This window comes from Taudactylus pleione, unplaced genomic scaffold, assembly GCF_031769625.1.
Source record: "Taudactylus pleione unplaced genomic scaffold, aTauple2 ptg000154l, whole genome shotgun sequence".
In the NCBI taxonomy this organism is placed as follows: Eukaryota; Metazoa; Chordata; class Amphibia; order Anura; family Myobatrachidae; genus Taudactylus; species Taudactylus pleione.
The window spans coordinates 11,245,574-11,261,568 of record NW_028284556.1 but is presented as its reverse complement, the minus strand read 5'-3'; the positions used below and the strand labels follow the sequence as shown (position 1 = coordinate 11,261,568).

Below are 15,995 nucleotides of genomic sequence, written 5' to 3'. Positions count from 1 at the left end.
AATGTTAAGCCGACCAACTGATTTTTATTGAAACAATGTGGTCACATACCACTTCACGTGCACCTCAGATATACTATATATACACACACACACACATTATGGTGTTCTGAATCTTTGCAGAACCCTACTTTTCACTTTATAAAATAAATCAAAAACGATTAACCTGTAAACATCATTTTTTATTAAATTACCCTTTTGAAGACTGTGTCAGGAATTACATAGTGAGCAAGCCTCTTGTAATTAGATTCACATGTAGCTTTGCCCATCTAGTTGGTTTGCCGTTACCATAAATGTCCTTCTGGGAATATTGCAAACTGAATGGACCATTGTCCTTGTATTGACAGAGGTCACTGTTGTCTTGAAAGTAGAGCGTATGAAGCATCTGCGTTTCGAATAGAAACACATGTACTACATAATACAGCTCGCTAATGTCTCTCTCTTTCAGTTGCACAGTGAGACTTTATAGTGAAATGACTTATTAATGTAATATTAAACCACTACAGAAAATGGTATATATTATCAAAAAAGGAACACAAGCAAATATTTTGCTACCTTTAGTCAAAGATTTGCAGTTACATGATTAATGGTAAACTACTCAAATTAAAGCGTAGAACAATCAGGCAAAAGAAAATTAAAACTGACTTAAACAATTGAAGTAAGAAAAATTGATTAACTTTTCATTAATAATAGAAGTTTGTTTTATAACAGGTTTGGATTATTTTTTACAACAATAGACTTTAATAAATTAATCATGTGTGCATAAAATGCAACATGTTTTCACATATGTGAAAAACTACATGTTCCCTCTTAGGATGTTGAATTCCTTACAGATGCTTCATCTCCTCTCAAGCACACATTTGTGTTGGAAGAGCTACAAAACATTACCAAGCATTAGACTGTGGACAGGTATACATACGTCTTAAGTAAATCACCACAATGGTATCATTAACGTTTTAAATAGTGTTGCCTGAAATACACTATTATACTGGTTAGGAAAGGAAAATTCTTCAAGTAAACTGGTTTTATCAAGTTCAAACTAAGTCACATTTGTACAGTTTAAAGTTTTAATTACTGTACATCCAGCATATTTTGTCACGTTTTAAAAGTGCATTAAAACACGTCATCTGCAGAACTGCCAGTTTAGATTACATACCTGCACAAAATCCCAATGTTTATCTACACAACTTAACATTAAAGCAGAAGACGAAAATGACTATGCAGGTACTGTATTTCAACATTAAATTGCATGAGAACAGAAAAACAAACTATTATCAGTAATAGTAGAGCCTAACTGCTATGTACAATTTTCACAAATCATTTCAGAAAGGAGAAAAAGTTTGCCAGTCTTATTCTTGCACGTCCTACTCCGTTGCAAATTAGGGTTTGGTGGGGGCTATCTTGTGGATTGTGAGATCTCATAATTTACTGCCAATTCTGAACATGCGTGACATTTGCTGTTAATAATGTGATGTTTGCAACAGCTTAATAACTTAGAAATCTTTGCATACATGGGGTGTTGTAGGCTACATAAGCAATTGAGGCAACTATATGATTAATCATATTATATACTGCATATATTGCAATATCTGTAACAGTTTTCAACAAAGCTCGCTACGGGATACAGTTAAGGTCCCAGGTGTCAGGATGCCATTGCCCGAAACCCGAAACCAGTCAGAATCCCGGCACAAGCATCCCGACGGTAAGTATTGGGGTTAGGGGGGGGGGTTAGGGTCAGGCACATAGTTATGCCCCTGTAGTAGTGCCCCCATATAATGCCCCTGTAGTAATGCCCCCATAGTTATGCCCCTGTAGTAGTGCCCCCATATAATGCCCCTGTAGTTGTGCCCCCATAGGTATGCCCCTGTAGTAGTGCCCCCATATAATGCCCCTTTAGTAGTGCCCCCATATAGTGCTCCTGTAGTAACGTTGTACAAAAAAACCCACTTACCTTAATCCCTGCTCCTGCATCCGCCGCCGTCCTGTCTGCCCGGCTGCTTCTCGGAACTATGGGAGAGACGTCATGACTGCGCATGGAGAGAGTCGGAAGCTGGAGTTCAGAAGAGAACTCCAGCCTCCGGCTAACGCAGCGCTGCAGGGAAGGAGCCGGGCGCCCGCTGGTAATAACATCTCAGCGGGCGTCCGGCTTAGAGCATCTCTACGGCACAGCCGGGCACGCATATGAATCATTTTATATTATAGAATGATTCATATGCATGTCGGGCTGTCGGTCCATTACCCCCAGGAATTTAATTTTTACCCCATGTGGGATAATTTACCCCTGTTCCCTGTCCACTGCACTAGGGGGAGGGTTCGAGTTAGACTGCGGAGGGGGAGGGTTAGGCTGCAGGGAGGGAGACTAAGGGGTAGGATACTTACCAACAGGTGTTGGTATCCTAACCCTGTCGGGATGCCAGCGTCGGGATTCTGACCGCCAGGATCCTAAGTGCCGGCTTGCCATACCCAACCAGCCTGCTAAATGTACAGTAGTGATCATACAGCACTGCAGTTTTGTCAGGATAAAATTTTTTCCCATTATTATTATTAATCCTTTAAACCCCCGCATTACCTTCAAATTAACTTCGGCAAGCAGCTACATGTGTTTTGTTCTTAAAACAGCAACACTTTGAAAGGTAACACATTGTTTGTTTAAAGGTTTAAAAGAGAAAATGCATATTGTCTAATTTTGTGCAAGCAGCCAAATAACTTTATTGAGAGTACCAGAGTCCTACTGTAGCAGAATGATGCTAATGTGCGTGTTCATCATTGATCCACTAATTGCGTGAAAAAGCAACCAGGCAAGCCCTAAGGCTATACACAATACAAGGCCTCAGTGTACAGAGGAAATCTTCAACATCCAACACATTGAGGTCTGTAATCTATTTCACCCACATGAATAAGTGTCCAAAGCAGCTTGTGGGAATAAAGCTGGGTACACACTATACAATCTATTGTCCAATATATTGTTCCGACACGGATGGGAATGATATATTGTACACATCGTTTAGTGTGTATGTCCAACTCTTCATTCCTGGCTGTAGTTTATCGCACCATCCCATCTGCTGTGCTGCACGTCAGATGGGATGATGCAATGAATAATGTGGTGCACATCGTGTAGTATGTACGCAGGACCACACAATATATTGGACAGTCGTACCTCTGAAGTTTGGCACTGTTTTACATGATGATAGCATAGTACAGGAGCAACAAATAATTTAATACAATCCCTGGACACAATATATTGTGCCTTCATTTAAAAGACTGCATATCGTGTACACTACATATCGTGTGTTCTGGGATATATAGTGACATTGGGTTGACCGTCGTATCGTTTATTACACTGTATAGTGTGTACCTAACATAAGACATTTTCTGTAGTGCCAATCTTTCTGCCTGAGGTGGCAGTGAGTGCTGCTGTGGGATGACAAGGCTTGTGTATAACAAACGACTAGTTGGTTTCAGATAATTGATTTCCAAGTGATTCCAAGGAAATAGCAAATTAATTCTGGTTACTCTGATGCAGTTTATTCCTGTTATGCTCAGAGATGACATGTGGCAGAGATGTAAAGCACTGTACTTACAATTTTATTTTTGTACGTAGCATTTAGAATATTGTCTGTCCAGAAGGAATATCTGTAAACTAAAAACTGCTTAATAAAAGGATACAATACAAAAAATACTAACTCTTAGCTTACCTCTTCAGTGAGTTCACCAAACACACTTAACGCATCAAGCAGAAGACTAGCTGTGTAGAAAGACTTTATCATATTTCTAGAAAGAAACAGAAAATTGTTTTGATCTGTAAAGCGAACAAATATTTTCATAGGTAGGGTAGCAAAATACGTATGTAAACCATAATTAGAGGATAACATTGCATTTTACAAGTGTGTGCAGCCTAGAAAGGATATCACAGAATGTCGTAAGCTTTTCGTGCTGAATAGTTTCAGTGACGCACTAGGATGGATGACTTTTCCTAGTGCTCATTTTTCAGTGTGTGTACAATATGTTTTATAGCTTTTGTATAAATAAACCTTGTATTTAAAATTATGTGATTCACTGTTTATTCTTCATATATATTGTTGTACTTGCATTAAGATAAAGTGCTTCTAAGAGTATGGAACATGACCTGTTCTTGTTGTTGGCTTATTTTTGTTTATTTTCTCACAATTAATAGACCTTGATATATTCGTATCAGACGTGGATCCCTTTATTATACTGTCATCCGTCGTGCATTGCATACTTTTTTTTTTACATGCCTTTGAAAAAAGATTCTTTTAGCCGCACACTACACACCCGTTTTTAGGGGCCAAAAAGGCAGACAAAGGATGCTGCCCAGAAACTTCAATTGTGTTTTAAAATTGGAGTGGCCAAGCAAGATCCCCAGCATAATTTGAAGCCCCTGGATGCAGGCATGGAGTGCGTGCCTGCATTGTTTTTGGGTACGTCAAGTTTATTCCATTCCCAGTAGATGGGCTGTTTTTTTACAGTGACTATTGAAATATAAGAGTACTGAGAAGTATACAGTGAATGGCTGGAACAATTCACCAATAAGCGTGTAGAGTACTCATTAAGGCCTGCATAAAAGCAGTGATGAATCGAAAGAGGGGTAAGTAGCTTAACTGGAATGCTCCTAGACCATACTTACCAACTCTCCCTGACTGTAAGGGAGACTGCTTGAAATAGTAGCAATCTTCCTGACTCCCTGAAGAGTTTAGCAATCTCCCTGATTGCACCTTACCCCCATTACCCCCATTATGAAGCGGTTATATGAAAAAGAAAACAGAGAAATATACATCCAAATGGGATCTAGTATCATGTCCTTGCATTGGTTATAAGGCACAATGATCCCTATGGCTACATGCATTTTCTGAAAAGTATCAGTGTATTTTCATCAACAAGTAGATCTTACTAAGTGCTTCGGAGCTTATTGACATTTGGATATAAATCTATTTTATGTAACTCCACTCAGATGTACACGTCCACTTTACTGCTGCGCTCATAGGTGCTGCTGCTTTCACAATCTCCCTGAAATGCTTTTCCAAAAGTAGGCAAGTATGTCCTAGAGATCTGAGCTCTTATTTTTACACTAAATATGATCATACCACAAGGGATCTGGAGTCAGATTTTGTTATTTAATTTGTTATTTGTTAACAGAAATGAGTGTGGAAGTGGGGATACATAATAATGGCACTAGACAGCTAGGGAGGGGTGAGGGTGTTGCATTATAATACTATATAAGGCCTTTTTGGGTGTGAGTACATTTTAACTGCAATCTGATGGTGTTTAAAGCATATATGTTAGTGTAGGAACTTGCTGAAAATGAGGAACCCTTGATGCTGGGCTGCAAGCTTAAATGTTTTGCTCACAATATGAACAAATTCCACATGTTTGCTAGATATACACAGAATTACATTGGTTATAACAAATGTCAACAACAATCGTCTTTCATATTTGTATTTTTATATCACACTATTATTATTTACTTTCACACAATTGTATATTATGCATAAAACCAAGTGTAGACAAATTTATTTTCTGTTTCTGTATTATAACATTACCACAAATCTGAGGTCTAATTTCTTATTACTACAGAGAGTAAGGTAGGAGGTGGCTAGCATATAGACATTTTGGACCTGATTTTTTCGTTTATCTTTTTTTAAATGCGTTTTAAGATTATGTTGCATTGTAAATTGATCAATAGATGCTCAATGTATTGTAATTCAGTCCCTAAAAGCCATCTGTTTCATCTAAAGTATTATGTGAGGTCAACAATATTCTGCATATAAGCCTATATAGAAGTCACAAAAATGTTCTTAAACTTGTAAAGCGGAAACTAGAGTGCTGTGTATATTGTAGATTTGCTATTAGGATGCTCCCTGCTTTGTATACTGGTCATTCGATGTATTGTACATAACAGATGTAACTAAAATGTCCTGTACAGCTTGTAACTGCAATGCTTTGTCTATTGTCTAACGGTCACTGAAATATTGATCACTAGAATGCTTCTGGTATTGTGGACTGGATTCATCAAAAGATAAAATATGGTAAAAGCTCCGAAAACTACAGTTTTCTGAGGTTTATTGCAATATATAGATAACCATATATGTATTAAAAAGGTCCGCAGCAGCCATCGGAAATAGTTGCTGAGATCCCGCGGCACAGCAAGTGCTATAGGAGTCTACAGCGCAGAGTTGTGCCCTCATGTATATCAAGCTCCAGAAACCATAAATTTCCAGTGCTTGTGCCCACTAGCCAGTGCCATCAATAGATGCTTTGGCTATGGAAGTCTATAGATATCTTCTTTTTTCTAAATGCTCCAGTTACCTCCGATTACATGTGGCTTGCGCATGCACATTTTAACCCCCGGAAGACTATGCAGGGACAGCACTATATCAAAAGAGCTGTCCCAGAAAATAAATTGTGATCAGCTCCCCCTCTATTCGCCTGCATAGAGGGGGAGCTGATCGAAATTTATTTCTGCTAATACATCTCTCCCCCTGTACACCATTCACTAGAATGCTCTGTGTATTATTGTACAAAGATCACTAGAATAATCTTTGCTTTGCCAGATAGGGCCGGCAGGGCTTTATTTGATCACAGTTTGACACAAGTTTTAGAAACCACATCTGTACCGATTCTGTCACGCTAAATTTTCTGTTGTGTGTGGTGGTGCAAGTGCCACTTGCATGTGTTTGCGCTAGTGGTTGAAAGTTATGAGACAGTCCCTGGCAGGGGCGTTTCTAGAGAGGAGGGGGCCAGTGTGCAGTCTCCAACACGGGCCCCCTCCTCTCTGTCCGTAGGCGCACTGAGCTGTGCGCGGCCAGCGCCGGAATTATAGACTCTGTGCACTAGAGTGCGCCCAGAGTCTATAGAGTAAGTGCAGGTCACTTGGAAAATGGCCACGGTAGCCATTTTCCCTGTACTGCGCATGCGCAAACGACAGGAAAATGGCCGTGGTGGCCATTTTCCAGTCATATTTATAACGCCGGACCCCCGCGCCGACGTGGGACTCCAGAGAGGTAAGTAATACTATGGGTGCAGGGTGTGCGGTGCGGGGCCCCCGTGTAACCTGCACACCCTGCATCCATTATAGATACGCCCCTGGACCCTGGTCTAAAATCAGAATGGTGTGAAGTGAAGTGAGAAGCGAATACTCACTAAAAACAGTATTTATTACTCTGCAATGCAGCAGACTATGGTGGCATATATCTTACCTGTGATACAGTATCACAGAAACAAACAGTGTGTCCCTTTAACAAAGGCAAACCCCATCTCAAGATTGCTGGAGGGAGATGTATCAAGCCTTGGAGAGAAATAAATGGAGAAGATGCCCAAAGCAACCAATCAGCTTCTAACTGTCATTTGCCTAGCACAGTCTTTGAAATGGCCATTAGATGCAGACTGGCTGCTTTGGGCGACGGCTCAATTTTTTCTCTCTCCAAGGTTTGATACATCTCCCCTTCAGACATCACACTTTAATCTTACCTTTAAGGTGGCAAGTGTAATTATTTTCCAAGGGAGAAAGGAACTGCTTCATAGGTTACTAGGATGATCTATTCTTTGAGTTTCCATAGCAACCTCAATTTGTTGCTTAACTAATTATGGGGCCTATGTACTAAGCAGTGATAAGTGCCAGCCAATCAGCTTAAAACTGTCATCTCACAGGCTGTGTTTGAAAAATGACAGTTGGGAGCTGATTGGCTGGCAGTTATCACAGACTTATCACTGCTTAGTACATAGGCCCCTATATCTCTAAAACAGGCAGTATTTATGTCCCTAGGTCAGTGTTTCCCAAACTAGTTCCCTAAGGCACACTCCAAGTTTTAGTGATACCCATGCTTGAGCACCGATGGTTAAATCAAAATAACGGAGGTAATAATTAAGAGCTCCAGTATAGCTATCCTTAAATCCTGGACTGTTAAACTGGGTACACACGGTACGAGGTACCGTAGTTAGGAAACACTGCCTTAAGTAATAGTGAGGCATAGGCTCCCTCCCCTGGGTTTCATATTACACGCTCAATATAAGTATTAGACTCCTCTTCCAGGGGACAGAGGGGAACCTAAACTGGCCCTGGAAAATATATATATAAATCTAAATATGTAAGAGTACTTTGTACTCTCCATTAGTCACCTTAATTACTTGATACTGTATAGGTACTGTATATATTTTTGCACATATACTACATATATGGAAATTCAAGCAAAATTATAACTTTGAACCATAGTTTTTATAACCTGGATAGGGGCATCTTTCCAAAAAGTTTCCTCTGTAGGCTTGAGGATGAAACGTGAAAACATTCTTCTGCCAGAATAACCCTGTCTAAAATGACTCTTGGTAAGCTTAGCAGATTCAATGTAACAGCTGTCACTAACCGGCAGTAAATAAAAAGCACACAGAGTAGCTGCTGTATGCTTCTGTTGATTGGGAGAAACTGAACCTTTGCTTACCTTCAACCAGCTAGGTTAACCCCTCCTTAGCCTTGCCACCTTGCCACATACAGTTGCATTAAAAAGTACTATATTTGCCACATGTTTTTGCATTATAATTTCTTACACCATGTAGAAAATGGGTTATTTAGGATTTGGTTACTACATATTAATACAAAAAATCAACTGCTTATCTTACTAGCAAATAAAAAAAGGGTAATAAATATACAAGTATTTACCCCTTTTGCTAACATAGGCCTAGACCTAACAAACTTCATGCAATCAACAGTCTTCAGGAATCATATAGACTTTAGCCTGTCTGAGAACAATTAAAGTCTTTCAAATTTAATCAAATAGAAATACAATTGCAAAAGAGAAAATATGTTGGTCAGTGCTTTTCCAAGGATTAGCTTCATCACAAAGATCAAAGGAACACTGATATCTCATCTAAGAACAGGTTTTATAAAAGCACCTATCAGTGGAGGGATCTAAGAACATTAACTTGACTTCCTATCCGTCAGGGCTGTAACTAGGAGTGTGTAAGTAGTGCCGTCGCAAAGAGCTCAAAGCTCTGTGGGCAGCACTGATGCTGCCCAACGGTCCTTGTTTCTGGATAGCAGGAAGCTCAGGGCGGTGCTGCACTCCCCTGGGGTGGCACATGGTGTTCTGCAGCTCTGTTACAGCACTGATATCCCTGGTTTCACTGGGGGCATATTTAATAATCAGGCTTATCACTTCTTATCATGGGAATAAAATTAAATATCCCTCAAATTTATTAAAAACATACAGGGACAGGGGCTCAGAGAGGCGTGATCGCTGATCTCTGATAATTACTGCAGTAACCCGTGCATATAGCCTGGTGGTAGTTAATAAAACAACTAAAAATACATGTTGGGATAAATATGCCCCATGGAATAATATGGCAAAACTGTGAATTTATCGTTTATGGGGCATCCTTCAGATCGAACATCTGTGCGAGACAAACGCTTGTTAGAGAAGGCCACTTAGAAACCTATGGAAACTCAAACAGAGTTAGTGGTCAGTTTAATTACATGTGATCTTTCATAGCATGTTTCGGAACAGCTATGGAAACATATGCTAGCCTAACATTGTTCATTTTCTAAGTAACCCTATGTGTATGAGAGGAAAAACGCCTTCTATATGGACAATTTATGGTGCCGTTTCCGATGTTCAGACATCTTCCGAATTACGCATTGTAGCATCATCCCTACATTGCAGGTAAATGTAACCTGAATACCAATAGCAAGATACAATGGTCTGATGAGACCAAGATCTAACTTTGTCATAAGAACTGTGCATCATCCAAAGAATATCTACCATGAAGCATTATAACAGGAGCATGCTGATATGGGAAGTGTCTGGCTAAAGGACTGGAAATCTTGTCAAAGTAGAGGGCAACATTGATTTAGCAAAACATAGACAAATGTTGGAAGAAATCCTGCTGCAGTCTGCAAGAGATGTAGCACCTGTAGAAACAGATTTATATGCCTGCAGTACAATGATGCAAAGTATTAAGCAAGAGTAACATTAGAGTATCTCAAATGCTACAAAACAAAAAAATAAAATAAAAATAATAACAACTAGCTGGGATACCCGGCATTGCCCGGGTTGAAAACTGGACCCTGAAGTGCACCTGCTGCATTTACTTGTTTACATTGTCCTCATCCCCATTCCATTGATACTGAAAAGGACCCCACTGCTATTATGCATGTAAACAGTGGCGTAACTACAGTGGGTGCAAGGGGTGTGGCTGCTATTGTGCCCGAGCTGCCTCTGCAGCCCATCAGTCCTCCTGCACCCAGTCATGCACACAAGGTGGGCCAGTCCAGTCAGGGCCGTTGAGGAGGGCCTGGGTGACAGAGATGTTGATTTGGTGCCGGCTCACCAGCTTATTACAGCTGGCGCACTGGCAGGCAGTCCTGAAGATACAGTGCGTGACGGTGGTGAGGCAGTCGGAGGTCGCGTAATTGCGTCTGAAATTGCTGTATGTTCATGTCTGCCGATGCCTGCTAGTGTGCCAGCTGTAATTAGCTTGGGGCCCGGCCCCAAATCCACACCTGCTGTCTGCTGATGGCACACAGGGTGAGGCGAGAGGCTGCTGGAGGGACACGGGGAAGTGAGTCTTTGGAAGGGGGGATTATAATATGTAAGGGGTACTACTATTGTGTGGAATCATGTGTTATATGGGGCACTACTATGTGGCATAATCTGTAAAGGGCATTACTGTATGGTATAATGTGTATGGGGCATTACTGTGTGGCTGCCGATCAGCATTTCAGATTGACTGTTCCGTGCACATATGGAAGTCGTCAGGCAGATATGTTCGCCCTTAAGAATTTTATTACAATAAGAGGGGGCACAAATTTGCAGTGTCCAGATGTGCAGAGTTGGTGCCCATAACTGAAGCTAAAGGTGCTGCTAACCAAGTTTAAAAAAAAACAGGAGAGGGGCGTTTGCACTAATTATGTTATAAACAGTTTTAGCTTATAAAAGGGTCATTGCTATACTTTAGTATGTTACTAATCTGTAGATCTGAGATGAAAATAAAAGATTGTATGGTTAATGGTTTTACATAGGATTTCCTGTACTGCAGCAATTATCAGTTCCTGATGTGTGACCTGAAAACATGATCTTATGAACAACACTTCTTGCAAGCCAAGACCTTATCACATCTGCAAAGTATGACGCAAAACGGTCAAATGACAGGGGAGTAATAAGAAGCAGTGAAGGGAACCACTGTGTAGAGATATTATTATACTATACTAACGTATTGTAGCTGGTTATTTTATATCATAAATATGAATTTTCAAAGAAAGAAGTTTGTCGGTGCACACATTTTTTCTGGAATTCCATTTACATAAGGCATATACATATGCAATTGCACTCTCTAATACAGCGAGCTAACCAACACATCTAGAGTCCACAGAAGCAAACTGGGAAGTCAAGAGTCTCACTGACTTGATACACCAAGTACCTATTTTCATAAAAATGTGCGAGATCGGGCCCCAGAGAAACCATTATAGAAGATAATGGTTTCTCTGCGGCAGGGTATATATTACCTGCAGTTACTTACTTATGGAACCTGCCAGCTCTATCCTCATTGTCTGCATACAGGAACATTTTCAGTGCATAATTCTCCACATGGGCGCTGCCAACTATTTCCTGAGTAATGGAGTCACAGTCGCCCAGCTGCTTCTTTAGCTGTAAGAAAACAAAAACATAATCAGGCTTTAGAGAAAGCATTTGATTATTTCTAGTAAACAAGCTATAAAAGGAAACAATGTAATAATCTACACCAAAAGCTACATAGCAGCACATGCAAGTTTAGTACAGTGACAAAAAAAAAATTTCCCCCCCATTATATTGTACCTCCAAAGCAAGAGCCAACCTAATATATAAAATAAATAAAACAAAAAGGTGTGCTGCGTCTAATGGAGCATACACACGGTCAGATTTGTCAAATGAACGATTTGACCAAAGTTTTGAACGATTTGAACGATTTTTGACTGCATTAAAATGAATGGAATCGTCCAAGTCTGACTGCAAACACATCAGATGTCAGAAATCGTTATCTGACCATCGGGAACGCGCATCGTTGATCGTCCATCGTTCAGGCATGTCAGATATGAACGATTTTCCTTCAGATATGAACGACTGACTGATTTTTAAATCGTTATCGTTCATATCTGAAGGAAAAATCTGACCGTGTGTATGCACCATAAGTTTGCAACAGTTCCCAAAGGCAAAATATTATACCAGACAAGAGGGAAAATATTGGATAGATTGTATCACTTTAAAAATGTAACATGAGAACCACTGCAGAGAAAACCATCAGACATGTGGGACCGTACTCAATTAGTGGCGAAAAGACATAATCTGCGAAAAACTATGGTGGATGATGTAATTTTACAAGGTGGAAATTTTTTGCCGTATTCAATTGCAAAGACTTTTCACGTACGCGGAAAGTTGCAAAGGTGCGGAAACCACTCTGCACCCTTTGGACAGACCCCCAAAGGATAACTGCGTCAAAAAATGCAAAAAAAAAAAATCAAAGAGGAACACCCCATAAAAGCACTTTGAATATGGGGTGAAAAAAACACAAAGTGGGGGTACAAGCACAAAAACTAGTGAAATAGACTTTTGGGGGGTCTTGTAGTATGGGGGAGGTGTTTTTTTTATTGCAGGTGTTTGCTAAAGGTGTGTTTTTTGCAGCACTTAAAACTTGACTTTAGCAATTTTTAACTGTTAGCACCCATGTTCAAGTACCCCATATTTGACAGGACTACTTATTTTCACAAAAAAAAACAGCTCAATGCTATTCTTCACCATTTGTGCAAAGCCGCTATTTTGGAGCAACTGACAGCACTTAAGTACCCCAAATAGCTTCAGTAGGGCTAATCGGGGACATCTACATTGATTCCCAATGTTGGTGCATCTTTTGGGGAGTGTCAGGTGGATTTCCCCAATTCTGCCAACACTTTTCGCCTGTTAAAAGAGTTTCGCCGGGATGCGTTTTTGCATCCTTTAGAATTGAATACGGCGAATAACTGTAACAATAAGTTTCCGCGGCTAAAACATGCGAAGCCGGCGAAAAGTGTGGCATGCGAAAAAGTATTGCTGGTGCAAAACTAATTGAATACGGCCCTAGGCAGGAAATGTGATGGATTCATTTCTACAAATAGTTTTTTTTGTTTGATTAATGATCAACCAAGAAATACAGCTAGATCCCAATTTAATTCCCGCACATTACCTTGTAAAATAATTATTGGTTGTTCTAATGGTTATTATATGGTAATAGCCGCTAATGGTTATGAGGATTTATTTTTTAGTACTGTACATTTGATTGTATACTGTTCTTAATTTGTATGTCTAAAATTACTACTATCTGCTGAATTGTGAATACTAAATTACTGCTTCATATACAGTCACGCAGTACAGGTTGAGCCTCCTATATCCAAATATTCCCAAATACGTATTTTTTTAGCATTACAGATAGTGAAACTTTTGCTGTTTGATGGTTCAATGTACACAAACTTTGCTTAAAGCACAAAATTATTGAAAATAAAGTATAAAATTACCTTCAGGCTTTGTGTATAAGGTGTATATGAAACATAAACTTTGTTTGAGCCACAAAATTATTTAAAATATCGTATAAAATTACCTGCAGGCTGTATGTATAAGGTGTATATAAAGCATAAATGCATTCTGTGTTTAGATTTGGGTCCCATTCCCAACATAAAATACGGAATATTTAGATATCCAAAATACCCCTGGGCCCAAGCATTTTGGAAATGGGAGACTCAACATGTACTAAAGCATTATAATAACGTAGTAGTATACATGCTTTAGTTGTACTCCTAGTGTGAAAACTAAGTATTGTTTGACTAAAATAGTTAGTTTGATTGTAAGGGATAATGTGGCATCTGCAGGATTCTTCCTACTGTAGTTATTTGTGAATAATCCTTCTCTATGACAGGGATAGTAAAGTCACATCTTCCATGCATAGGCTCCCAAATAAGAATTGTGCATTGTATATTGATTATATATTTATTTAGTTATCTATATAGCGCACACAGGGCCTGATTCAGAGCCGCTCACTAGCCAGGGGCCACTCGTTGCAGACGATGTTCTCTAATGTGCGCATGCGTGTAGTTCGCAGTGCACGTGCGCAAACTAGTACAAGCTTTCGGAATGTGCTCGCTCGCCCTGCAAAGACAGGCCAGTGGAATGAGTGACAGGAGAGGCCATTTGTGGGTGGTAAAAGGGGCAGGGCAGTAGTAACGGGGGAATGGAGTTGCGGACGCAGGCGTGCCAGAGTGTTTCAATGCCGTTTCAGAGGCGTGCATAATTAACAGGCAGCATCATAGTGCACGTCACCTGGTTGATTTTACACTGAACTGCTCGCAGTGCTTGCGGTAGGGTACAGACAACCGCAAGCGCTGCGGTCTGATCCGATGGCTCCCGATGTACCGATTGTTGTATATACTTCCTGGAGATGACGTCTATAAACACAAAGTGATCGCTCACCAAGACATAGTGGGCGTGCTTATGTGTTGCTGTGCGAGTGGATGCCTTGAAGTCACTTACCAGAATTTCCATACGCTGGGAGCGAGCGGCCGCATCTAGCGAGCAAGACTGAATCAGGCCCACATTCCACAGCAATTTACAGACAATATTTATTTTAGTCAGTTCCTGTCCCAGTGAAGCTTACAATCTATATAGCCTACCACATGTACACGCACAAATGTAATCGAGGGTTATTTTTTTTTTTTTGCTAAAAGCCTAGAAATCCAGAACACCTGGAGGAAACCCACACAAACATGGGGAGAACAAACAAAACTCAACACAGATAGGCCTTAGAGGGAACCAAACTCAAGACCTGTGTGTTGTGAGTCAGCAAGTTAACCACTGCAGCACTACTGTGATCATATTTACCTTTTTTAACTGTGTATTGTACTTACGTGCAACACAGTGATTACTCAAGTATGTCAAAGAGGTCATGTCACACTATGATGATTCAGTTCTTATTTTTCCAGTTAAGGGTTGTTTAAGTTTTGCTTTATTGATGCTATGACAAAATGACACACAAGTAGAAAGCTAAGCTAGACAAACCATTAACTCTCTTGTGCTGTAACTAATAAATATTATGACCAGTACCTGACATCACAAGAAAATTCAACAAGAGCTTTATAAAACCACTGTAAAATAAATATATATGAAATGTTAATTTTTGATTCAATATATACCAATTCAATGGCACATGCCGTCCTTACTTGCACTGCATGCAATACTTTTGCCTTCTGTGCTTTTCATTAAGGTCTGTACATTATCAAGCCAATTAAGGTATTTGCAATGGACACAACACAAAGCTGCAGCCAGCATACTATACATACAACGCAAAGTTGTATTTCAGGGCATCAAAAAGAGATGAGACAGCACTAATGGCAGAAATCTGTACCAATCTGTGAAGTAAAACCTATTAGCCATCTGTTGGTGGAAATAATGGATTGCAAGTACCGTTTAGTAGGTAAAATCCTTCCTGCGCAGCCCCTATATGGACAAACTAGCGTGAGAGTGTTTAGAAAAGGAGATGTTGCCCATAGAAACCGATCAGATTCTAGCTATTATCTTCTGGAAGGGGATGCAGTTAGGAATCAGACGGTCGAAATCCTGACGCCTGTCATTATACCTACGCCGGGATGCACTATGGGGAGAGGTTAGGGTTATGCACCCCCTAAAGGAGGGTTATGGTTGGGGAGGGGGAGGGAGTAGTGTTAGTAAATACTTACCTTTTTAGCTGTCGGGATCTTCACTGCTGCCGATCCCTCTAGAAGGTGCTAGTTAAAAGTAGAATGTGATTGGTTGCTATGGGAAACTTTTCTACTTCTAAAAACTCTCACTTTATTAAATATACCCCTAAGAGTTCAACTTTATAAAACTATCGTTCTATTAGAAATCTACTCCTAGGGGTAAATTTACTAAGAATCGTGTCTGTCCAAGTTTTAAACACGCTGTGCATCGCAGGGAGACTCGTATTTGACTGACTCG

General features: G+C 40.1%; 1 protein-coding gene across 1 annotated transcript in view; it reads right to left on the bottom strand.

The window, feature by feature from the left end:
- The window catches only part of VTA1 (vesicle trafficking 1), a 246,678-nt gene that overhangs the window by 86,943 nt on the left and 143,740 nt on the right, over nucleotides 1-15,995 (bottom strand). Inside the window, exons 3-4 of the mRNA XM_088474374.1 lie at nucleotides 11,521-11,648; nucleotides 3,693-3,768 (exon numbers count right to left, since the gene is read on the bottom strand). Coding sequence (XP_088330500.1) covers nucleotides 3,693-3,768; nucleotides 11,521-11,648 — 204 coding nt within the window. The remainder of the gene's footprint in view (nucleotides 1-3,692; nucleotides 3,769-11,520; nucleotides 11,649-15,995) is intronic.